Source organism: Gopherus evgoodei, chromosome 8, assembly GCF_007399415.2.
Source record: "Gopherus evgoodei ecotype Sinaloan lineage chromosome 8, rGopEvg1_v1.p, whole genome shotgun sequence".
Lineage (NCBI taxonomy): Eukaryota > Metazoa > Chordata > Testudines > Testudinidae > Gopherus > Gopherus evgoodei.
In genome coordinates, this window is record NC_044329.1 from 62,699,245 (window position 1) to 62,725,223 (window position 25,979).

The 25,979-nt window shown below is 38.0% G+C and overlaps 1 protein-coding gene across 6 annotated transcripts in view; it reads right to left on the minus strand.

Annotated features, from left to right (window-relative positions):
- Positions 1-25,979, minus strand: part of BRINP3 (BMP/retinoic acid inducible neural specific 3) — a 317,732-nt gene that overhangs the window by 64,832 nt on the left and 226,921 nt on the right. For 5 of the 6 annotated variants that reach the window (XR_004001693.1, XM_030573437.1, XM_030573438.1 and 2 more), the window contains exons 5-7: positions 17,087-17,192; positions 13,524-13,760; positions 3,070-3,114 (exon numbers count right to left, since the gene is read on the minus strand). Coding sequence is in view for 5 of the 6 variants with exons in the window: in XM_030573437.1 (XP_030429297.1) it covers positions 3,070-3,114; positions 13,524-13,760; positions 17,087-17,192 (388 nt within the window). In the remaining variant the exon portion in view is untranslated. The remainder of the gene's footprint in view (positions 1-3,069; positions 3,115-13,523; positions 13,761-17,086; positions 17,193-25,979) is intronic. The other variant, XM_030573440.1, reaches the window with a different exon arrangement.

A 25,979-nucleotide genomic window follows, 5' to 3' on the forward strand; every position in this document is an offset into this window, starting at 1 on the left:
TCATCAATGATTTAGATAATGGCATACAGAATACACTTCTAAAGTTTTTGGATGATACCAAGCTGGGCGGGGTTGAAAGTACTTTGAAGGAGAGGATTAAAATTCAAAATGATCTGGACAAACTGGAGAAATGGTCTAAAGTAAATAGGATGAAATTCAATAAGGACAAATGCAAAGTACTCCATTTAGAAAGGAACTATTAGTCGCACACATACAAAATGGGAAATGACTGCCTAGGAAGGAGTACTGCGGAATGGGATCTGGGGGTGATAGTGAACCACAAGCTAAATATGAGTCAACAGTGTAATGCTGTTGCAAAAAAGGGAATGTCATTCAGGGATGTATTAGCAGGATCGCTGTAAGCAAGACACGAGAAGTAATTTTCTGCTCTACTCCACACTGATTAGCCCTCAACTGGAGTATTTTGTCCAGTTCTGGGCACCACATTTCAGGAAGGATGTGGACAAATTGGCGAGAGTACAGAGAAGAGCAACAAAAATGATTAAAGGTCTAGAAAACATGACCCGTGAGGGATGATTGAAAAAACTGGTTTTGTTTAGTCTGGAAAAGAGAAGACTGAGAGGGGATATGATAACAATTTTCAAGTATGTAACAGGTTATTACAAGGAGGAGGGCAAAAAATTGTTTTTCTCAACCTCTGAGGATAGGACAAGAAGCAATGGGCTTAAATTGAAGCAAAAGAAGGTTAGGTTGGACATTAGGAAAAACTTCTTAACTGTCAGAGTGGTTAAGCACTGGAATAAATTGTCTAGGGAAGTTGTTTGGGAATGTGTGTTTAATTTTGATGAGCAATATCAAAAATGAAATGTTTCAATACTTCCAAATCAGAATTTTTTTAAAAACTCTTCATTCTATGACAAATCTGTCTTGACTTTTTTGTCCCAATTTGGAATGAAAGCAAATGTGAAAATATCAGAATTTATCGTGGGATATAAATTTGGGGGTGGGGTAGGGGGTGGTTGGTTGTTATTTTTGCCCAGCTCTAGTTAATATCATCAAAAATATAATTTCCCTAAAGCTGCAGACTAACATAATTCTTAAAAACCAGAAACATAAGCACTGCTGCTTCCAACAAATTAAAACCTAAGGCCCTGATCCTACAGGGGGCACCATGTTGGCTAACTTTTGGGATTTGGGCCTAAATTAGACAAGGTAAACAAATGAAAGACTTGTCCCAGAACTATAGTTCAATAAAAGGAAGGAGAAATTACTGAAGGGAAAAAAGTAAAAAAAAACAAAAATGAGAGTTCTTCTTGAAAGAAGTATTGTATATACATTACAAATGATTAAGAAATGACAAATCACCAGAGACAATCTCCATAAAGAGGAAAGAGAAGACAAGAATGACATCTCTTGTAATATTGAGTTCAAGGCTGCCAGAATGGATTAAAATTGTCCCAAGAGGGAGATTTGTTACCAGCTTTCAAAAAAAAAAACCACAACTACTTATGTCCATCATGTACAGGACTAATATAGATTCATACTCAATGAAACCTTCTCCTTCTCCTTCATTACAATGTCATCATACTTTAAGCGTTATCTGAGCAAACAACATCTTGCATAACTTTAAGTAGATTTGCCAGGTGCTAAACTAGCAGGAGGCACATAATGCTTTTAGGGTTGAAAATTAGGCAATTATGTTGTCGGAGTCTGATTGGCTGTCCTTTCACTTTTGGAATGTGAGATGAACAATTTAGAAATTGGCTCTGAAGAAATTCTGTACATTGCACCTGTTCACTTTATTAAAACACTGACACCTCCACAGGGGTGAGGGGAGAATATTGGTCACAGAAGCAATGATATCTGGGTATATCTGTTCTTATTATTGATTAAATTGCCTGACAACCACATGGGGAAGTTAATTACTGGGAGGCAAATTAACACCTCTGCAAGATAACAGAGTAAACAATAATTATATTAAGAATACAGGAGGCTTGAAGCTTTTTTTTTCTGGAGCCTGAAGCTCTAAGCCCCATCTTAAAAGAACCACTGCTATATAGCTCTGAGGCAAATGGATTGAACCATATTGACTAATGTCTTTATTCACAATGTTTAAAAAGGAACTTGTACTGCCACTGATTCAGCTCAGACTGTTCACAATGAGTCTTTCAATTAAGATTTAGAATGAGACTCACTTGGCATAGCAATTGGCTTCCAATCCTGATTTAGCAACTGGGTCTCTTTTGGTCAGAGGAGAGGCAGTGGGCGCTGGGTGAATGATCCCACCTCCTATATACAGTGAGATTACATGGATCTTTCATAGGCACATTCTTTCTCCCTTCTGAATCAATAACAACATAACCTATCATGGCACAAAGTTAAATCTGTGTTCTTTATGGATTAAAGGAGTCCTTCACACTCCAGTCTTAATTTTAAATTTGATTTATTAAATTTATGCAGCATCTTCTCTCCCAGTTAAAATGGAGTACTTGAAAAACCAGTAATGGATCATCAAGCTATGGTACAAAAGCACTTCTATTGAGAAAAGTGTTTATTTGCAAAGGGTGTTGTGGGATTCCAAATGCATTGTCTTACTGTTTCCAGATCAAATTTGCTCAGTGTACAAGGAGATACATTTAGTTCTAGCTATTAGCCCTGCAAACTCAGGCTGTGATCTGAAAGTAAAGCTGGGCACTTTCCTTTCTTTGCATCAGCACAATAGAATGTCCATAAAAATGTACCCATAGGAATATCTGTGCAACCCCGCTGTCTCTAAATTATTCCCTCAGTAATGCTTCTACAACCCCTGTACTTTTTAATAGATGGGACAAGTGCAAATGAGGACATTCTGTACAATGGCACCGTTTAAACTTGTCAGTTACCTTCAGATGTCATCCTAAATAGTCTTTCTCACTGCTAAGGGAAGCACAGGAAATATTGAAAATATCAAGGTAATTTTAAACTAGTTGCTAGCTAAAGGTAATCTGAAAATAAATAAAGCATGACTGCTACAAATTAAAGAGAATGAGGCTGAATGTGAGCAACTGTGGGCATAATTTGGAATGCAGGGTCTCTGTCACCTGTGATGATATGGGAGAAATAACAAACCTAAGCTGGTGTCCACATTGCAGGTAGACTCTGAATTCTTGGCAACTGGGGAGAAAACAAAAGAAAATATAAATTGAGCTAATTTGAATTTGGAGCTATTGAGGCAATACAAATGGAATCCCCTGGTGCCCATTTCTACAGAGATAATTTTCAGAGTAAACTACACCCAAATATCAATAGCTTATTGAGTGTGAGGGTAGTCTTAAAGTAAAAGAAAAACAAAATTGTACTGGATTTTTCTATTAAATAGACGAGTACTTACAGCTAAACATTAAGGACCAAATTTAACCTTGCTGAAACTTCGCTAGAGTCATCCATCAACAAACATCTGACATAGAAATCACACTTAAAAATGCTTGCTTAATGGAGACGATGGGAGAACAACAGGTTGTGTTAGTCACATTGAAAATGCACTACTGGAAGAAGCTGAAATACTACAGAGATGAGGATGGGATAAGAAGCTCTATAGAAAAAGCAGGGATTTACCTACTGAAAGTGAGCCTTAGCACAAATCTCACTCCACTAAACATAAGCATGTTGTTATTTTACCATTTCCCCCAGAACCTCCTTTGTTGTGAAAAGAGTCAACAACAAAACACCTTTCTCTCAGTTTGAGAGAGTGAGTCACCTGCTTTCCTGGTGGTCACCAACAAGGCTGATCCTATATTTGCTTTTTACACATTAAAGCACTCATTTATTATTACTATGATTTTATCAACTACTTTATCATTGTAACTAGCTTAATGACAAATCTCTACGAGACTGTAGAAATACGTGCTTTAAATTATTATAGTATAATTTTGTGAACCATGCTACTTGGAAGTATACATTATGGTTCAGTGAGTGCTCAGCACCTAACTACCACCAGAGCTTTTGAGAATCAACCCCTGAAAGCTTTCATGTTCATGTTAGGTGAAACAGCATATCCAAGATGGTTTCTGAAAATAGTGTGGAATTTTGTTGTTCCCAAAATACAGTAGACAAGTTCACCATACTATTAATAGATAATTCCTTAAATTGTCCTCTGAAAAATAGGACTAGACACATCAGAGCTAATCTCTTCTGTTGATTTATGTAGATTGTTCATGAAGTGAGATTGTTCAAGATGCAAACACTGTCCACAAAAATGAAAGTTACATGAACTTTAACTTTACTGACATTTAATTCAATAATAAGTAGATTGCCCCTTCTGCTAGAGTCTCTTAATGAATTTCCTTTTGTCCTTTAAATCCCATTCTTTTAGACAAGATGCTTCCAGGAAGAGAGTGTTAATAATTCAATCTACACAAAGACTTGGAAAAAATATATATAATTTCAGGATAGATTGTTGGTTGGTGTAAATCAGGATAACTTCATTGACTTCAGGGGAGTTATGCTGATTTACATCAACCAAGGATCTAGTCCTACATTTCAGATAAATCTTTCAATGTTTTCATTTCTTCTGATGATTATGTATCACTATTTACAAAACTCATCACTATTCAGCAACAGGAAATTCAGCAGCTATTAAGGAATTATGCACTGTTTCAGATATTCTTTATGCAGCTTAAATCCACTGACTCAAGGGACTTAAAGAAATAACATAAAAAGCAATGCAGTTATAATAATATATTTCAATCACAGCTATGATGGAGGCTGGGCTCATAATGAACATTTTCAGCAAAGATTTATTCAAATTTTAAAATCAGTTGATTTTAGCAATGTTCATGCCCTTTTTGTTTTGCTTTCTGCAGATGCTGAGTTTTCCTTTCACAAACATCTGTGTCAAGCACATTTTCAAGAGTAATATAAGAGTATTTACAGAGAGCAAACTTTAAAAGTTGCATGTTTGCTCTTGAAGTGTTTGCACGCTCTTTCAGGGAAATTGTTGTCCACAGAATTGTCTTTAGTTTCATTCCCAGTTTTGTTCATGCCAATAGAAGATTTCAAAGGTTCACCTTTCTAAGTTATAAAGGGCCAAATTTACAAAAAGGCCACAATCTGGCCTCTAAATTTGTGCAGAACCACAAATTTGTGAGGACAAACAATACATGATTTAATGGGCACATACCTGCAAGACACTGTGGCCTTGATCCATTTAAGCAAATGCTTAACATGTAGCACACACATCATCTCAATTAATTCAGTGAGACTACTCACCACATGCTCATTTAAGCATGTTTTAGCACTGGCTTTGCCTGATCACTTGAGTCCAAGCTGAGTAATAAGCTATCTATTCAAAGTCTATGCACTGTGCTACTTCTGTCTAGAGTATCTTGAGAGTTATAGTATGTTTGCATGGGAAACGTTTTGCGCTGGCCTTTTTCATAGTGGCTTTGAAAATATGACTTGTGGTATCTTTTATAAACAGTAAAATGCAGCTCTTCTATATTTCTAATGAACGCATAGAAACAGAAAAGGATTGCATTCAACAATGTGCTTTTAACATTTGATCTCTTAGCTAAGTCTCTAGAATTCTTTGTAGGCTTCTTGCCCTTTCTTTTTCCCCTCATTCTTTTCAAAACAAACACATCAAATGGCATTTGCTTCTTAAGGGGGAATTTCAACACCAACAGCCTCACTTTCAAGGAAAGAAAAAATAAATAGGGAGTAAGCATTCTGTGCATGTGCACAGGATGAAAATAAAATATCAGGATGGAAAGAGATTTTATTTTCAGGTTTTCAGGAGTTATAAATAACTTAAAACCTGATTATGAAAATGGCATATATTTGATGAGATGTCACAATTTTCATAAATAGTCTTAATAATCCTGCAATCCACATCTTCATTTTTGCTTCTTTTAAAACAGTCTTCCTTTTTATTATTATTATTATTTTAAAACATGTATTGCTGTGTCAACAATTAATTTACAATAGTCAATGTAATTTTCTTTTAAGAAGCCAGGACTGGAAGGGAGCTCATGAGTCATTGCATCTAATCCCTTGCTATCCTAGCAACCACATTTAAATGCCACTGAGCAGCCCACATGCATCAGCATTCATGTTATGCTCCCTGTCAGTACCAGTCCTAGGCCAGGGAAGCTAATGATCCAATCAGCAGACCAGATTCAGTGATGAATCTGGTCATGTGCCACCTGACGCACATTGCACATACGCTAAGAAGTAGTATCAGTATGTTTCTTTTATTTATGTGAATTTTGTGAAAAATTGTTACTATCTTTTGGTAACATTTTTTTTTCATGTAAGTGCTCAGTGGTTTGAAGCTATTTATATGGGATATTGCTAGGTATTGTACAGTTCAGTGGTACTATAGACAATTTCTACTTAGGCATCACTCAAACTTATCTTAAGTTATTGTTATTAATAAAATACATCTTGATAAGGATATTTCTTCCACTAAGTACTGTACAAATATAGATAGATAGCTCCTGCCCCCGTGATCATGGGTTTAGGCTTTCAAAGGGATAGGTCCTGTGCTGAAAATTATGCATGTGCTTAAGTGCTTTCCCAAATGTTGTTATAAGTACAGGTGATAATGGAAATTTTTAAACCCATTTGTAGCTGGCATAACTTCAGAGGCATTATATATGTCAAAGTAGGCACAATTTATTGTACATAAAAATGGGGTAAATGAAAAATGGATTTGTTTTGATGAAAAGTACTCTCTTTATGCCATTGTTAAAATACAGCTTCTTAGAACATTCCTCTCATGGAGTATCATGCTTAAACATGAATTCAGCCAAGGTCCTTGAAACACTAATGAAATGTACTAAGAATTTAGGATGAACAATTTCAGCATGAATTTTTGATAAGAAAACAGCTGCTCATCTTGCAAGGGTGGTAGCGAAGTCTGAAGGCCAGAAGATATGGCTGTGTGTATAAGATATAACAAGGAATAAGCAGATGGCTTAGAGTAAACAATTCAAAATAGCTGTCAGTTCTTTGGGTGAAAACACAATATGTTTTCTGATATTAAGAGGTTACATGAAACTCAAAGAACAAACTGTGTTTTGAGTTTCTGGAGGGAAACTGCAATGATAAAGCCAGCCAAGGACATTGTGAGAAAAGTAATACACTACTGGAAATGTTCATTGCCCAAAATGGGATTTGAGTTCTTGTAAGATGTCAGAAAAGAGTGTGTTAAAAGACTTTTCGTATTGAATTTTGTTAGCCAACCAAATCTTTATTAATTACCGCTGTCCTAGGGAAAAATTGCTGCTAGCTATGAATTGTTCATGGAAAAACAATCCATAGCTCAGAGGTACCTACCTGGCATAAGACACCTGATTTTTTACAAAAATGGTGTCCTAATTTGGTGTGCATTTAACATGATTGCATGCACCAATCTGTTATCTGTGTCTGCAAGAGGTTTGTTAGATATACACAATAACTGGCTATATGCATGTGCCACTTCAGTATGTATCTACAAATTTGACTTTCAATTGTACTTAAATTCTGGCATATACATTTAGGTAAATCAGACCTTAAAATTCTATCTAGGAGAAAACTTTATAAGCTCGCCTTTTCTTAGGGAGCAGTGGAGCTAAGAGAACCATTTTGAGGTTTTTTGTTGTTGTTGTTTTGTTTTTTTAAATTCATTAGTACTAGAAATCCAGAAGGAGACTTTCAAAGGCACAAATGGTAGTTAGGCACTGAACTGGTATTTTATGCCTTTGAAAATATACAAATCAACCCTTTAATTATTTTATCTGAAACAGACAAAGGAGAAAGAACACTGACAGCAGGCAAGTAGTCTTAAATAGAATGTTTGCAGTCTTATTCTTTAGGATGAATTCCAGCCATGGGTACATGTGCGTGACCCTCGTTGAACTCAACAGCAATTACAGATCTGTTATCTGAGGCAGAGTTTCTCTGTTTGATGACACGCTTGTTATATATTTAAACTAAAGTGGAGTGGAAAGCAGGAGAGTTAGAAAACTAGTAAACTCACATACTCATGTTTACCTGGATTTGAGTTACATAAATAACACTGGATGAAATCTGTTTTGTGTACAGAAAACCAGCATAGGGGTAGTGCATTGGGCTGTGACTGAAAGGAGCATAAGTCTTTAATTCAATAATAATATGCTGTATGACCTTGGACAAGTTATTTCCCCTACATCATCACTGTCTTGTCTATTTAGAGTCTAGGCTCATTAGGAAAAGAAAATAAAAGGCCTCTGCACCCTCTTTATGCCCTTAAATCCATTAAAATGGGATGTTGGCCTGAGGAAGGACTACAGGAATTTCCCTTATTTGCTGTAGGGAAATTAAATGTGAGCTGTTTAAAATGACATTTTTGACAGTTTTTCCTGAAATATGCTATTAACATGCATTAAATAATATCTCCTATATTGCAGAATATCCAAAGCATTCGTAATGTCTCATAATTATTGGTTTTAATAGAAAGTTGACATTAAGTGAAATTCCTCTTGGAAGGACTTTTCAAAAAGTAATAAGATTTATACAGATTTTGTCATTCCTCACAGAAACTCCACTATCTTCTGTCAAACATTGTCATTCCCCACTCTCCCCCTAATTCAGAACAGTACCAAATGCTGGACAACATTTGTCACCTATGTTGTCCTTGCTTTCAGGGTATGTCTTTATACAAAATATTCTAAAAATGTAAGGCAAAGATTTTCAAATATTGCCTAAGGGATTTAGACACTCATATCGCACTATATTGTCTACACTTATTGAAATAAATTCAAGAGATAAGGGCGTGTGAGGGGTCGAGGGAAATGGTTTAATGGAATTCCTATTAATAATTTATCTACTCTCATATTGTTTAAGGAATAAACCTAGTAATAATTATCAACATGCTGTGTTAATGTTAAACTGACATTCAGATCAATACCATGATTTTAAATATAGTTGAATTGCCATTTTTTTATAAATGTAGGGCTCCAGTATTAGCAATTTTTCGCTTGACATTATGTTCACTGAACCCTGAGAGCACACTGTGAGTGGGTTTTATTCCTTTCTTGCCCTATTAATACATTTAGTAATCTCTTTCCTAGATGCTGAAAACTACAAGGCTAGACATCACAAATTTGTGGCTAAGTCTGAATTTGATGGGGATTAAAAAGGGGTATATTTGCAGCCATTGCTTTGACTATACATAAGCGGTGAAAAGTCCAGGTGAATACTAAAGCTGTAGACTGTTGGAATAATCTCTGGCCAGATTCCCTCAATGACGGATGGTGATATAAGGGTTATAGAGGTGCTGAGCTGTTCAAAATGACATCCCTCTCCCCTCATTCAATATTTCCTGGACATAGCTTCAGTGAATTGCTCTTCATCTACTTTCAGACTTCAGCCAAGCTCTCCCTTAGCTGAGAGATGGCACTGATTGCATCTGTTGGGAAGGAAGGTGCTATTGAGCTCTGGGTATTTTTGAATTGTGTATTGCTCCGTTCATAGGAAAAACAGGTTTTATATCCATGTTGTTTAGGGAAATGATCTTCTCCTTCATGGTGGGCTGCCCAAAGCTGTTACTGCTGCAGTGAAACTTAACTGTGTGTGACTCAAGGATCTCATTTAAACATGCTGTCTTTATCTCTCTAGTAACACCAATAAACTCCATGGAGTAGAGCTGAAGCTAAGTTTTAGCTGTCTTTCTATCCAATATTCCTCTGGCCTCGTGTAAGGGGTTGCCCTCCCCCTAGAATACCACATGTATTTTTAGATGGATACTGCCCATTGATGTTCAGTAATTCTCATTGGCATTATGTATTAAAATAGACACCTGATAAATAACTAACCAAAACATTCCTGTTGGTTAATATCCAGGGGAAAGTATCTATTCATAACCACATTGATGCATCTCTGCCTTATTAAATGAAGTCACTCTATTTTCTCAACAAAGGGAGAAGATGTGTTTAAGCTCTTTTGGGGGCAAGAACAGTCTTTGTACAGAACCTAGCACAATGGAGTCCCAGTCCATGAGTGAGGCTTCTAGGTGCTATTGCAGTATAAATAATACTGTGTGTATAAAATGCAGCAACAAAAGAAAATTTGCAATACCATAGAGGCCATGGAAAGACCATTATTTTTACTGGGAAACTTGTCATTGACCTAAATATTCAGCAGCAAAATCAACATGGTACCATAAGAGATATGATATGTAGCAGCTTAACACATTTACGCTCTGAGACAAACAAAAAGGGATGTTACTTACTTGTAACTGAGGTTCTTTGAGATAGACTCTGGATATTCCCACACATGGAATATGTACTCAACTGTCCAGCCTTCTACTGTTAGTGACTGTTAAAGCACTTGTGAGGCCCCCCTCTCACCACTCCCCTTATCACTCCAGCACATTCTCAGGATTGGGGCTATAAAAGGGAGCACTGCAGCAGTTGTCATCTCAGTTCTTCCCACTATTAATGTACCTCAGTGCTTTTCACCATTAATGACACTAGTGCTCCTTAGAGGGGAAGAAGGGTTGGAATGGTGGATATGCAAAGTCCATCTCAAAGAACACGTAAATAACCTTTAGTTCTTCTTCGAGCATCCTCTGCATATTCCCACACTTGGGAAGGTTTAGTCAACAGTAATCAGAGTAGGATGGGGGGATAAAAAGCCTTAATTTAAATAAGGATTGAAGAACTGATCTGCCAAAATGGGCAGCTGATCCAGTTTAGATATCTATCACATAATGCTTATTAAAGCATGCATAGATCTGTACACTGATCTTTACCAATTTCAGCTAGTGGGACATGTTTTAAGTATCCCAGATCCAACAAGGAGACAATTGGAGATACCACTGATGTGGAGATCTACAAAAGAGGTGATACAACTCTCCTATGAGAGAAAGTAGGTCTTCGGGGCAGGGTGGAGGGGAAGCATAAGCAACAACCCAGGTGGTGAAGTTATCTACCTTTTGTTTCTTGTGAGCAGGAAGAGACACTGCAGGCTTCATTATCCATGCATCTCTTTCCTTGTCTCTGTAAAGATCCAACAGAATCTGAGGAGTGCTGTTTGGAGTGAAATTGTGCAGTTATAACAACAGACAGTATTGGTGCCGGGGTAGTATTCAGATCCAACAACTGACATAAAAGAATGGTCAGATGACCCCATATCTTTATGACTCCAATCCCTTCTTCAGCTCTGCATGTTCATGGTCCAAGAGACTTGAGTCCACAGTATAGGGTGTGGCCCCAGGTACTGACAAGTGGTTTTTTTTTACTTTTTTTTCCCCTTCTTCAGATCTCTGGATCTTTGGATCTGGAGTTTTGGTCACAGATTGGTAATTGTCCAGACATGTTTCCATCACGGACTTGTACTCTTGTAGGAATTAGATCTGTGGGTTTAATCAGAGAGTGCCCAGTCTTTAGAGCTAGATCCTGATAGTTTAGAATAGAAGGCTTCCTGGAACTGTAGGGTACTGGAGCTGATTCAAGCTTTTTATCCATTTTGTCTAGAGCCTTAGAAATCTCTGACCTGGAAGATTTAACTGATGAGGCTTCCTGTAGGAGGGACTGAAGGCTATTTTGCCCCTTGTTTCTAGCTTGTGCTGTGAAGTTTCTGCAGCCAGAAGGAGAAAGTTCTTCTCCAAAGCACTTCAGACAGAGAGTGGGAGTGTCCAGTGTTGGGAAGGCAACAAGACATAGAGTGCATCTCTTGAACCCATACTTCTTGCTTTTTGGATCCGCTATCAACAGTAACTATAACTGTCTAACTACAAACACTTAATATTAAACTAACATGCTAGAGCACTGAGGGGAGAGGCAAAATGGGATGCACAAGAACTCTAACAGACAGTACTAGTAGAAGGCTCCACCATTCATTGGCATAAGTCAGCACATGTCCCAAGAGCGGACACTCAAAGAAGTACAGTCATCTATACATAAAATGCAGCTCAAAGGAAAATATTTTCAGACAGAAATACATCAAGGCACTTCTTGTTACCAGGTAGCTTCATCTGTCATTCTTGAATCGCTAACCAATATCACCTCCCATTCAAACAGGACAATATATGGGTAGGCAAAACTACAGCTTGTAGTACGGTACAGTAATTGTACTGATGTATAATGTTCTAAGTGAAGGTGTGATTTCAGAAATGTACAAAGATGTCAAAATGGAGCAATTTCAAAGAAGGATGCTTTATAAAAAACAACAAACAATATATGAATTTTTTAAACAATGATTGATTCAAGGCATCCTCTCAGAACTTTGTGGTCCACATCCTCATTTCAGGAGCAGGATTAGTGCTAGGGCCTTGAACTGTCATTTTCAAAGGAGCCTAAGAGAATTAGGCATCCAAATCCCATTGAAAGTCAGTGGGAGTTGGATGATTAACAGCTTTAGGCTTCTTTGAATTCCCCAGCCTAAATTAATTTTGATTGGGCAGAGAGAAATTAGGGTATTCTTCATTACAAGAATGAATATAGAAAACATAGTACTTATAAATGTCTCCCCCTCCATTTATACTCAAGCATTTTAGTGTTGAGTCTTTTTCTCCCCTAGTTTCCAGTTCTTACATTGCCTTTTTTCTCTCTCAGTACTGTCACCTCCAGACTATATCTTTCCTGTCTGCCATACATTTTATTTCATTCTACAATTTCCACTTTTCTCTACTCCTCCCTCACATCCCTTCACTTCTATTTTTCTGCCTGATATTTTTTTCCCCGAGCTCTCCTTCCTTTTTCTGCCAGCTGGCTAGACATCTGTTCCTGATAATACTGAGTGAATGAGTTGTGAAAACAGTTGTTCAGAAGCCAATTTTACCTGCAGTTTCCATTCTCTATGGGACTGGAAGTCCTGGGGATGAGAAGGAGGGAAATGGTGTGTGAAACAAACCCTGATGTTTAGAAAAAAAGCCAGTGTGACACAGGATGTGGTGGAGGAATGAGATGGAACTAGTCCAATTTAAACAGTCCTCATGGGATTGTAGAGAAGCCTTTGGAGTAGCAATTCTTACAAGTCCATGTTAATTTAGGGGCAAATCCAATCCCCAGTGGTCAGCCCAAATATTCCAGCTGGTTATGGTAGATCTCAACAGCAGCATGGGGGTAGGAAGTGTGAAAGGAATCTTCCACTTTAGGCTGCAGAGCAGAGGTGGGCTGTAGTGACAGCTACAGTTCTAGTGTATTTCTGCTGCAGAAGGAAAGATTTAGAATCTATTTAACAGTGAATTGGCCAATGCTGACCCTTCTCTGATCTGTCTCCTCCCCTTCCTATATATTCATTCACACTGCCATGGAAAGGGCCCTCATGGAGCTCGGCTTCACCACTTACAGGAGATAAGTATTCTCTGAGCTGCCTGCCCAAATCCAAAAATAATTCCACTGCCCCCACCACCTGTTGGAGGTTGGGGTAGCATTTGTCCTATAGGAATCAAGGAGTTATAATGAGTAAGGCACAGATCGAGCAAAGCATTGAAGCATATGCTTACCTTTAAGCACATACATAGTCCCAAGGGCTTCAAAGGGACTGCTCACCCCTCATTGTTAAGGAAATTCTGTGATGTTCAGTAACACAAATACAAATATTTAAAAAGATCACACCTGACTCTTCAAATTCGCTGTTGTAAGCATTCCAGGTTTCACTTATGCGAAGCAGGGTTTCTTCCATGGCTTGAATGTCCATGTAAGGACAGTTGCACTCTGGGAATTTGGGGCCACACTGACACCAGCAATCATTATCTTTGCAGATAAACTCCCCCTCTGAATTGCAGGCAATATAACTCAAAGCTGCCTGCACAAAAGGCTCCTGCAGATATTCAGGCAGGATGAGCTGAAGACCTTTAGAAAATAAAATAGGAATAACCTCATTTAAATGTGAGATAGGGTTGATGCAAACAGATTCAACAATCTACATATCATATTGACAAAATAACATTTTAGTTACAGAAGGAAACTATGTGGCCTAATTAGGTCAATTTACCCATCTGTCTAGCATTCCCACTACATAGTATGTTTCCTTTCTCAAGGCTTAACCTCAGATGAATTCCTTATTTCCATCTGAGTGCAGAATATCAATCCTAGTAACCTGTGCTCTCCAGATAGGGGGTTTACTGAAGTTCTTTTCTTCTGAGGAGACTGTCAGTAAAAAAAAGTGCAAGGGATGGATTATATCAACCTTACATTGTTACGAACTGATGAATAAATAGCCAGAGTCATAAGGGCATTTCTGAAGCTAAAAAATGGAGTGAAATTACAATCCTGATATTAGCAGTTAAAGTAAACTTTGGAAAAATGGATGTAGAGAAACTAAAGATGGGAGAAAAGGAAAGCAAACAGTGGGGGGGGGGGAGGAAGTGTAGTCACACATTATCCTTAACACATTTTTGTTGTTTCCTTTTCTGTCCACAAAGCTGTGAAGACAAATGAGGAAGAACAGAAACTATGAGCTAAAACCACCACCTTTTAAAAAATGTATATGCTTATGCTTCATTCTGTTATCATTTTAATGTAGGCGTTTAGTGTCTTAATAGTATGCTGCAAAAATATAAGTATGATGATTCACTGTCAAATGTATTTCTATGGTGTTGCACAAAATACAATTGAAGATTTGCTATCTGTTTTTATTAAGTGTTGAGAACCCAGTTCTCACTGGGAGTGCCTCAAGGGGACTCACTCAGCATCTTGCAGAATTGGGCCCATAGGGCCAGATCCATTATTCCAGGATTTCTGTTGACTTCAGCAGATATTAGATCAGGACCAAAATGATTACCACCAAACTGATTTGTATGTCTCAGAAGGGATTTTCAAAATGTCTAAGTGAGTTAGGAGCACAAGTCCTGCTGAAGGTCAATGAGACTTGTAGGGTAAATTTTCAGAGGCACAAATCGGGGTTAGGCCCCAAACTCTCACTGAAAGTCAGTGGGGGTTGGGGCTAAGTGCCCTTGCCCTTGAAAAAATCTCCCTGTGCTCCGAACTATTTTGGTGCTTTTGAAAATTCCACCCCTTGTTCTGAAAAAGTGAAAGTGCAATATACACTTTCACAGTTAAATACATCTTATTTTTTTTTTAATATATGTAATTATCCAGAATTCTTGCAACTGGAAATTAAGATCTACTGTTATAATAACTGAGTATTATTTGCATGATGCCAATGAGTAGCATGATTATATGGTAATTACTGAATTCTAATTTAGTTATGGCTGTCAGTCATGCTAGTTACAATATTAAACAGCAACAATAAAATACAGCCAGCTACCTTATTAATATTAATCTTTTGCCAAAGCTTTGGGGCCAGATTGTGATACTCTAAGTATCTAACTCCACAAGCGGTCTGACTGGAATCAATGGGAATACTTGCAGAGCAAATTGCTTTTCAGTGTGAATAAGAGTATCATAATCTAGTCCATAGATTAACAGGTTATTTGTTATATATGCCTCTGCTATACAGGAGCTTGTTCAAGTTCACAGGAAAATCTTCCTTGTTTTTAATACATTAATAAATAATAATAATAATATAAAATTTTGCAAGTTTAAAGCCATATCGCTTTATGGTTTGAGAACACTGATGTGATTGCTAAAACCAGTTGTTACTTAGGCATGATTGTAAACATATCGACATACTTCTGAAAAGTCATGAAGTTACAAAGTGAAAAGAAAATCTCAGGCAATCCCAAGCCTTTGTTCAACATGACTACATTAAATATAAAATAGTTTTAGCAGCTATAACATTATGATTTTTAAAGCTAATCCAACGGCATGTATCAAATCTGTCTTTGATTCACGTAATAACCGCTTTTCTACCTATTTTATTGACAAATGTGAGTGATCAAAGACCATTCCAAAATGGCAAATTATTTCTGCAGACACAGTGGAAGAGGCGAGCCCCCATATAAATAACATAATATGTCCAATTGTTTTATGCCTTAAAAATCTCATGTGATGTTTAATCTATGCTGTCCTTAATGTCCTCAGAAACAGCTAGCCAGACAGATGTAGGAGAAAAAAGAATGGGACATATTCAACAGGGAGATAGACTATCAGGATTATTTTATCTTAATAACTGAAGAACACTTTTTATAGTATATTTTGCCATTTTATGGCCTGATACTGCAAACATTTAATACAAGTAGTAATTGAGCAGCTCAGTGGCAATTAGGGGTGCTACTTGCACATGTAGACATTGCATTAGCAGCAAATGTTTGCAGGCATGGAGCCTTAATTTGCAAAATGAGCCAAATCTTGATCCCTTTATGCACCAAGTAATCCCACTCACGTGACTGGGCCTACTCAAATGAGTAAAGCAACTACAGTTGGGTCTGTTAGCTGCAATAATACTGAACATCTATACCCAGTACCCCTTGTGTAACTGACAAAAGCAATGATTAATGGCTAGATTCTGCCACCTCTGCTGATGTAGGGTTTTAGGCATGAGCAGATTTTTCAAAGCGTTTAAGCACCTAAAGATCCATATAAGCACCTAATGGGATTTTCAAAAGTGCTTATTCAGGATAGATGCCTCAGTTTCCTGGATTTTAATGGGAGTTAGGCATATAACCTTTTGGGGTATTTTTGCCATAGACACTACGGCCCAGATTTTCAAAGATATTTAAGGACCTGAAGAAGCAGATAGGTACCTAACACCCATTGATTTTAATTGCAAGTAAGTGCCTAACAAGTTTATTTTCTTTTGAAAATCTCACTAGGCAACTAAATACTTCTGAAAATCTGGCTCCAGGTGCCCATCTGCATCTTTAGGCACCTATATACCTTTAAAACTGTGGCCTAAATTTACTCTTCAAATAGTCCCATCAATTTCAATTGGGACTACTCAATATGAGCCAGGATGTAATAATGTGCCTAAAATGTCATTTCCTGTTCAGTGTACACTTTGGAAGTTTTTGCTGGGTGAAGAGTGCATACATGATTGATTGCTAAATAAGGCTGTAAAATGTTAACAGACTTACATTATTTTCTGATCAGTACTGACATTGTTTCTAGATCAAACACAACATGAATTACTGACACTTCCTTCACTTTGTCCAGAATGTGCTTATTGGACAAAAAATTAGGGAAACGACCTTTTTTTGAGGACAGCAAAGGTTAAAAAAGAGAAAAAAATATATCCTCCTGTTCCATAAAAAAATAACAAAATTGCACCTACGTACCTTGCAACTGAATCTTATTTTCAGGACTCTGAACAAGAACAGAACTGACAGAATCTAGGTTGTCATAGTTACTGCAGCCAAGAGGGCCAGTCCGGGTTTCTGTTACCTAATGGCAAGAGAATGGAAAACCATTTGCTACATTATACAAAACAAAACGGCGTTAAGAGTTTGTTTAATGAAACTCCCATCCAAATCAGCAGGTTGTATATTTTGTATGCTGACAATGCAACATTCTCTCATTTTATCAGCTAAAAGTATCACTACAAATATTTTACCAGTATTATTAAATTTTTGGTGTTATTTCCATAGCAAGGGATTCCTTACAATAAGCTTTATCAGCCCAAGAACTTAAGGGATGTTACATTTCTTCATGGCTGAGTGTTAATGTGAGTTCACTATAAGTTAAACTATAGCTTGCACCAAAGTTAATTCTCACACAAGTGCACAAGGCTGTAGGAAACTCTGCACTAGAAATGTGAGGCTTGATTCTGATCTTATTCATTCCACCCTTACACAAGACTAATTCCACTGACTTCAGTGGATAAGCTCCTGATTTATTTCAGTGTAACTTAGCAGAAAATAAGGTTTTTGAACTCTAGTGTTACCTTTTATGAAGTGTTCTTACAAAAGCTCCTGAACTTGTTGGATGCCTTTCAGTTAGGAGATGATCTAAAATAAGGCCAATATCCTGTAGAAATTCAAGCTGTTTGTAATCAGAGGCACTAGTGATGTCTAACTACAGAGTCAAAACACAGCTGAACTGATCAAAGCATGATAATTCCAGATGGGGCTCTATGATGGGGGGTGAGGCTGAGGCACTGGTAGGAAAGAGATGGGACTGGGGACATGAAGTTTATTTAATTAATGTCTGCGAAAAGAATCTCAGACAAAGGGAGTAATTCTGCATACTTTATGAGGTAACATGAAGATATTTTTTAAGCTTTGTAAAACTATGTTAAGGGCTAGATCGTGACTTCAGGCACTGCTCTGTGTAAAGGATGGTACCTAACTTAAATACCCAGCAGCAGCCCTTTGAGGCACGGAGTCACATTTGCCCCATTTCCTCCTTGCACACAAGAGCTGGTAACTTACCACTACTTTTTACCAAGATCACCTGAGCTTTTTCAGCGACAGCACAATGGTTCCTGCCCCTCCCTATGGGATAGACTGTAAACTGACAATCAAGCCTTGAATCCATAACTGAGGATAGGAATCTTGTGAGAAAACTGTTCTTGTGATGTTTCCAGTACGGCTGAGACTGTTCCCCTGGGTATTTCTACTTTCAGTTCCATCTGACATCTTGATGCGCAAGAACTGTTAGCTTGTTCAGTAAGTTGAACTCTCCTTCTAACCGAAAGTAAGTTGAAGTGCAATTTCTATTTGAGCCAAAAGTTCAGGTTGTTTTGTTTCCAAATTGTTTTCAATCCCTACTACTTTTTCTTTAGATATCAGTGCAGTTAGTAGAGTTAATTCCAGCAATTAGGACTTTGCTTTTCTTAATTAATGACAGGCATGGAAAGACAAAAATAAAACAGTATTATTCAGGTTTGCTTGTTTTTTTACAATGGTGATTGTTTTATTTTAGTTGGGGTCCCTAACCTATGAATAGAAAGTCAACACACAACAAAAAATAAACTGATTCTTATGGAGCCTAATTCATTACTGAGGCCCCTTTACACCAATTCTGCCAGTGTAAACTGTCATTCCCAGTTTCTGGGGATTCTATTGCTGTTAGAGGTTCAGTAGGTGTATTAGTTGTCTCTATGCCACCCCACTGCAAGAGCTCCCCAGCAAGCAGGTGTGCTGGGGTTATGGCCATGGCTAGCTATCATGCTGCTGGACTTCAGTTATTCTGTGATGCTAATCTAGGCCAGAGGGACTGCTGACAATTTGGGCAGCATCTCAAACTTCTCTAGTCTGCACAGGGAGGCCAAAGAAGCCACCAACACCTTTGAGATAGAGAAGGTGAAAAAGTTGTGTAAAGCTACCTTCTCTCCCTACCCAAGTCCTGCTCTAATCTCATATCAGGTGCAGTACTGAACTAGGCTCTGGAGTTTGATTGGCTTTCCATCTGAGAGCAGGCAGAAAGAGAAGGGAGAAGCTAGAACAAAAGTAATACAAAGAACTGTTCTTGTAATCTCCTCCAGCTATGTTACTTTAGGATCTCTTGGAGAAGGAGCCTAAGTTATGAGGTTGGGGAACTTGATTTCAAGATCCACACTTAAAATAAGCAAATGCATTAGATAAATCAATTACATATTGTCAGTTCAGATGAAGTCTTATAAGAAGGAGAAATATTGTACTTTAAAAAGCTCTCGTACAAGTTAGAAAGTTATCTTTATCTTCCTATTGCTAACCTTAAAAACACCATGTAGTCCCCTACATTTACATGCTGCTTCACACACACGTTGTTCTGTAGTAGCCTGTGAACCACCACCACCTGCAAAGTAGATAGGGCTGTGGGTCATACCCCTTAGCTCTGAAAGGCATTGCACTTGATTATCCTTTGCCCTGCACCTGTGCAAAGTGAATATAAAAAAACACTGCTATTCTGATTTGTTAGCTGCTTATGCCCATTTTATACTCAGAGCAATGGAGACTCAGGCCCATTGGGTCTGGAGGCAGGTTCAATGTCTTTAGAAGCACTCTGGGAACGTATGCAGCATTGACCCTCTGCAGTTATGTCTGCACTGCAGCTGGCAGTGTGCTTCCCTGCATGGGTACAGAGATACATGCTACCCTGCTCAAGTTAGCATGCTAAAAATAGCATGGGTGTTGTAAGCTAGCCACCAGCGTACAAGCCCACCTAACTCCTGGTTATGCTAGCTCAAGTAGATCTAGCGTGTGTCTGCTAGAAGAGTGGAGACAGTGATTATTATATTATTTATTCTATTTTTTGAAATATTATGGTTAATAATTTTAAAGACCCTTTTCCACATTGTGTTATTCTTAGACTGTTGGTTTTGAACCCATTTGTCTTTAAGGCAAGGTGACCCTACAATATAACTTTAAAAGTAGAATTTATGTGACCAAATGTATAATGCTTATTCATTCTCATTTACTGCTTGGCTCTCTTGAGGTATCAGACTAAGGAAGATTAATAATTAGCATCATTACAGACTCTCATTTTATGCTTGCAGATTCATTTGTCATTCAGATGGATGATTCAAGGCAATTCAATATAGGTGGGCATTACCACTGACTTGATTATGGGAGCATCAGGAGTTGCTTTGCTGAGGTCTGAGTGGGAAGGGCAAAATAGTTATCCATAAATTACTTTCAACTTCAGTGCTTATAACCAATCATGAAACTTGAAAAACAAAAACAAACCCTGTGCGTGTGTCCAAATAATTAGGGCTGGATTGTGATTTGGGTTACATACCTGCAAATAGGTGCAAGGGGAGTACCGGTGAGCTGGCCCACCGGGAGTGTTTTAATGTGCTGCAAGTATAGGCCAGCAGCAATTAGTAGCACTCTCTTTCCTCTCTGGAACAAGGACGAAACAGGAAAGTTACTTGGACATATGTCTCCATGTCACAGTACTTCCCAGGCTGCCTGAGCTGGTGCAGTGTATGCCCTACCCCTTGCTCAGAGATGTGCCTAAAGTCATAGAACCAGACCTTCAGTTGCTGTAGCTTCATTGATACCCATGGAGTTATATCTCTACCCTAGCTGAGGATCTGGCCCACAATCTACTCTTTCGCTCAAAATTATATTGATTATATATATGTCATTTTGACTTTTGAAAAAGTAGAGCTTTCCTCTGATGAAACCCCTTCACCCTGCAATTCTTAGGCATCAAACAATTTCTATTGTGAAACAAAAATGTAAGTCAGGCATTGTTGTGCATAAGGAAAAAAGGCAAATAATGAAGCTGCCTGAAATTCTACCTCTCTAGTTGTTAACAGTGATCAAATTGATGTAGTTATATAAATTCCTGCTACAAATATACATATCCTACTGAACAGAGGGTGTATCCTGAGAAAGAACTGGAATAACAGGGAAATGAAATTATAGTCATTTACAAAAGCCACTTCCACTGTTTACTGCTGTATTTCTCCAAGTGCAAGCGGTTCATTTTTTATACGTTATTTTAATGACAAAGATGACTACAAGCATAGCAAATGGTCCAAACTGAATCCATTTGAGTCCCACTGCCACCTAAACTGGTATGAGTGTTGCTATTTACTTCGATGACGCCAGCATGATTCCAGTGATTGCATCAAGGCTGGCGGAGGAGGGGAAAATGAATGTATGTAATTGTCTTTCAGATGTAGAATTGTGATTGTACGCAATGCATAGGAACTGTTAAGTCTGAAGGTAAACAGAATAAAGTAGCTATAAAAAGTAGAGGATAATACATACAGTGTAATGCAAAGCACACACTACAGTGGCAAGACTAATTTATAAGTGGTGGAAGATGAAAGAAAAGCATCTTGGTTTTACTCCTGTTCTATAAACACCATACCTATTGTCCACAAAGAACACAAGCTCACGTAATAAAAATATTACAGAACAAAGCTGGTTATTAACCCAAAACCCCAAGAAACAAGAACTAAAGTTGCATAAACCAGTTTGATGTGAGGCAGGCAGGTTATTCTCAAGTGCCTTGTTTCCAAGGATTATCACAGCACAGATTTCCCTGGGCAGCACGGTTTTCAATTCCCAGAAATAAACTATAACATTTGGCATTAATGAGACAACTGCCTACCGTTTTCAGTCAGTTAAGATTCAGAACCATGGTGATAATGACCTGATTGTAAGTGCACTGAGAACATACCTCCTAGCTCTGCAGCAGGCCTGAATTCTGTGATATCAATAGGTAGTGTTTCCCTAGGAAACTGTGTATTTTTTATCAGTGATAATTAAGCCTATAACAAGGCTTTCCTACCAAAAGGGAAAAAAAATTATACAGAGATTACTGATTCTTTTTAAAATTCATGCTGCTAATATTTCTAACTACTTGCCCATGGCAAGTCCCTATCTCATCCTGTGTGAAGAGTCTTTAAAAAGGTATTTGGCTTCCAAGAAGGTAACTAAGCCAGCCCTGAGGAAAATGAGACAGTACCATTTATCTATGAACAAGCAGCTAAGTGCACATCCATCTTGGTGTTCACCAATACTGTTTAACATGTTGAATTTTAAATGAGTGGAACTGGTAACAAACTCAGCACATACAATTCTAGTTGTGGCAAAGGAGAGTTATGCTTTGATTAGAGAATAAAACTGGGAGTCAGTGCTCCAGGATTTTATAACACTTAGTCATTTGGTGCCTCAGTTTACTTGTTAAAAATACTTCTTTGTTATGGTGGTACGATGCTTAATTAATGTTTAGACAGGGCCAGATTCTGCCACTGCCCCTCATACTTACTCCATACGTCATTCGATGGGACTAAAAACATAGTAAAGTGCTACTCTGTGAGAGTGGAAGTGCGTGGCCCATAGTGATTTGAGTTCCTCTGATATATGTACAAAGCACTGTTTACTAAAGGCAAAATTCAGCCAGGGTGCAAAATGCCTCCCCACTCCTTAAGCTCTTCATAGGGGCTGCACTGGGAGTCTGCTGACGGAGTGACCATACGTGGGTGCTGTGCACATCCAGTATGTCACAGAAGGGTTATAGCTGGGTGCGGAAAGGTTTGGTGCAGCTTCATAGAGGTGCTGCAATTCTTGTTTGCTGGGGGCCTCGGTAACCCGTACAACCATTGGAAAAGGGCTGCAGTGGCTACTTCAGCCAATATCAGCTGATGAGAGGGAAAGGAGGTCTTCACACCAGCTCCACTCCCTAGCCATGGTTTGAGAGGATGGATCTCACTTCCAACAACTCCACACTCCAGCCACATTGCAGAAAGTGCAGATGCAACTCCTGGCAAGGTCTATTACACCCTAAAAAGGAGAATCAAGTGAATAGGAACCATATGTATATAAAAGACTAGAGATCTCATCTTCCATGCTCTACAATATTTTAACAAGACAGCCTTGCCTTCAGGAACTGCTTCTTCACATTCTTCACAATGTGAAAGGTACTCCTCTGCTGCCCTTTTTTTAATGTCACAATGTATATTAAAAAAAAAACCTGAATCACACTAATGGCTGCAAAACTCAAAAGAAAGCAAACCTCACTAATCTGTCAAACACTGGCATTTGCCACACAACCAACCATGTGGATGTATCAGCAGGATGCATATATCAAACCACATCCCCAGAGAGTTAGAGGTCTTTTATGCAATATTTTAAAACATTATAGTAATGTATCTGTTAGATAGCTTGTAAGAATATAACATCTTCAGTGTCTTTTCTAGCAGCAACGTGAATGACATCATAGGAATTATTGTCTCAGACCACTAGCTCAGCAGAGCCAGAATCCTTCTCATTATGATATCACAGATTCTACTGTTATAAGACATAACAAACAGGATTGTGAGTCTTTCTTCTCTTCATGAAATCAATTGCAAAACTGCCATTAACTTAAATAGAAGTAGGATGAGGCCTTTTAAAAAGCTATTTCTCTTTTTGACACAGACTTTATTTGAACACATCAATAGAGCTTCCAAGGAAGATTTGTTTGATGTCTCCCTCTCTTCTCTACTCTTAACTTCATAAATAAAAAAAAATAGCTAAGAGTATATAGTAGTAACGCAGCAGCAAAACCTATTATAAGGATGCTGTGGTTATCCCAAAACCAAGCATTACAAATCCAGAAAATTTGGAGTTAAGATTACTCTATAAGAGAACCAAATATTTTAAGATATGGAAATAAATTCAAGCCACCTTACTCTCCCCTCTGCAAAAGCCGTACAGTTATGATTAAAAACAGCTAATGTTTAGCTTAAACCATTTTTTAAAGACATATTGAGTTTTTGTTTTTAATGTTCAGGCCTCATGGTGTCACTACAGGCAATGAGAGGTTCCTGAGTCTCTATGTTTCAGCTACATTGATCCAGTCTATGGCTGAAGCAACCTACCTGAGACCACAGAGACTAGAGGTGACATTTTGGCCTTACTGAAGTCAGTGGAAGTTCTGTCATTGGCCTTATTGGAGTCAGGATTTCATCCTAGGCATGTGTGTGTGAAGAGCATCTCAAACCCATTTCCTGTCAGATCACCTCAGGTGGGTATATGGGGTAGAACACTTTATCCCCTGTGTCTGCAGGAGTAGGGAGATGCTCAGTACAGGAGTTGAGGCTGTCGGGAGAGGAGGAGAAGCAGGAGCAGCAGGACACTGCTGACATGCCAACAAGAGCAGAGCAGGGCCTGGAGACAGCATCATGATCTTAGCTTTCCTTTCTGGGAGGGGGCAGGAAAAGTGTCAATTAAAAAAAAATCATGAGCCGATCTAATAATTATGATTTAAACAGGAGATGAAAAAAGGGGTAAAGACAAACACATACTTACTTCACACATTATTTTAATTTTATTATTTTCCCATACCTTTCTACAGCAAAAGCAGTTTTAAAAAAGAGAAACTCCTAAACAGGAATTCTTAGGCAACACATCTGATGAAGGAAACATACTTCAGTTGAACAAAGAGAGCATCTTCTTTGAAAATCATATTTTTAAACATTTCTCTCTGTGTAGGTCTGTATATGGCTGTCATCATCATATCCTACTTGAAGACCTGTGCATCCAAACTGTGTCCAAATCTTGCTGCTTCTTCCTCCATAATATCTCTAAAATCCTGTTTTTTCGCACGGCCCACATCACTAAAACTACTAGCTACGCCCTCACTATCTCTCAACTTGATTACTGCAGCCTCCTCCTCTCTGGTCTTCCTGACACACACCTTGCTCCCCTTACTTCCATTCAGAATATCTCTGGTAAAATTATCTTCCTGGGTCACCTCCCCATTTGCATCCTTCCATTAACTCCTTCTCTGCCATTCCGTCAAATTCAAGTTTCTCTTCCTCACTTTTAACGCCCATCATAATTCAATTTCTGCCTACTTATCCACTCAGATATGACTGTGAAACTCCTTATCCTTTTCTACTCTACTATGATATCAGTCTCCATTGCCCATTTTGATAGTGCAAGAAGTATTTCAGAGTTTATCATCAGGACCAAGAGAATGTGGATCCAATTTCAGAATTTTTTTCAGCTGAGCTATAATGTAACAGCTGACTGTTTTGAATCTCCTCAGAAGTTTAACCAAGATGTTGGACTAAATTAATTTTAGAAAACACTCAACCTTTACCCTTAAAAGTTCTCCGTCCATCAATGTTCTTCCTTTATGTATCAATGTCCAGTGACATCTCATCTATATTGCTGAATAAGTCATGATGTAATTCTTTACAACTCCATTAATATTATGTAGTTTCATTTGTAGCAAAACCGAATCTTTAGCCTGTAGTCTCCATTTTTCATAAACTTTTAGCAAGACACTATGAAAGAACACATCAGATTGGAAACTGATTCTTAAAAATGTTGCAATAAATGTCACGTTTATTGTACAGCCACAGATTATTGTTGATATTATTCCAAAAATAATGATTAGGTTTTGAAAAATTGTAATACATGCATATCTTCTTTGTCCTCAGTTGGAAGGGGGATCATATTAACATTTTATGCTCCCTTGCTCACCAAAAATCTGTACTCTGATATTTGTCTCAGAAAAATGCATTAATTTGTTGTCAAATGTTATTTCTCGGGAAAAATATCCATTAATACTTACCTCCAATAACATCAGGTAATCTTATCAAGGCTGACTATTAGCATTAGCAAAAGAATTATCAACGTTCAGTGAAACTCAAGGGTCTCACCAGTTAATCTTAAAGAATGTTGCTTGATGTAAACATATGCTTAATGCAGACTCTGTTTCGAAATCTGTACAATTATGGTAACATTTTCAAAAGTGCCTGAGTGACTTAGGATGCATTATGTCCCATTTCAAAATAAT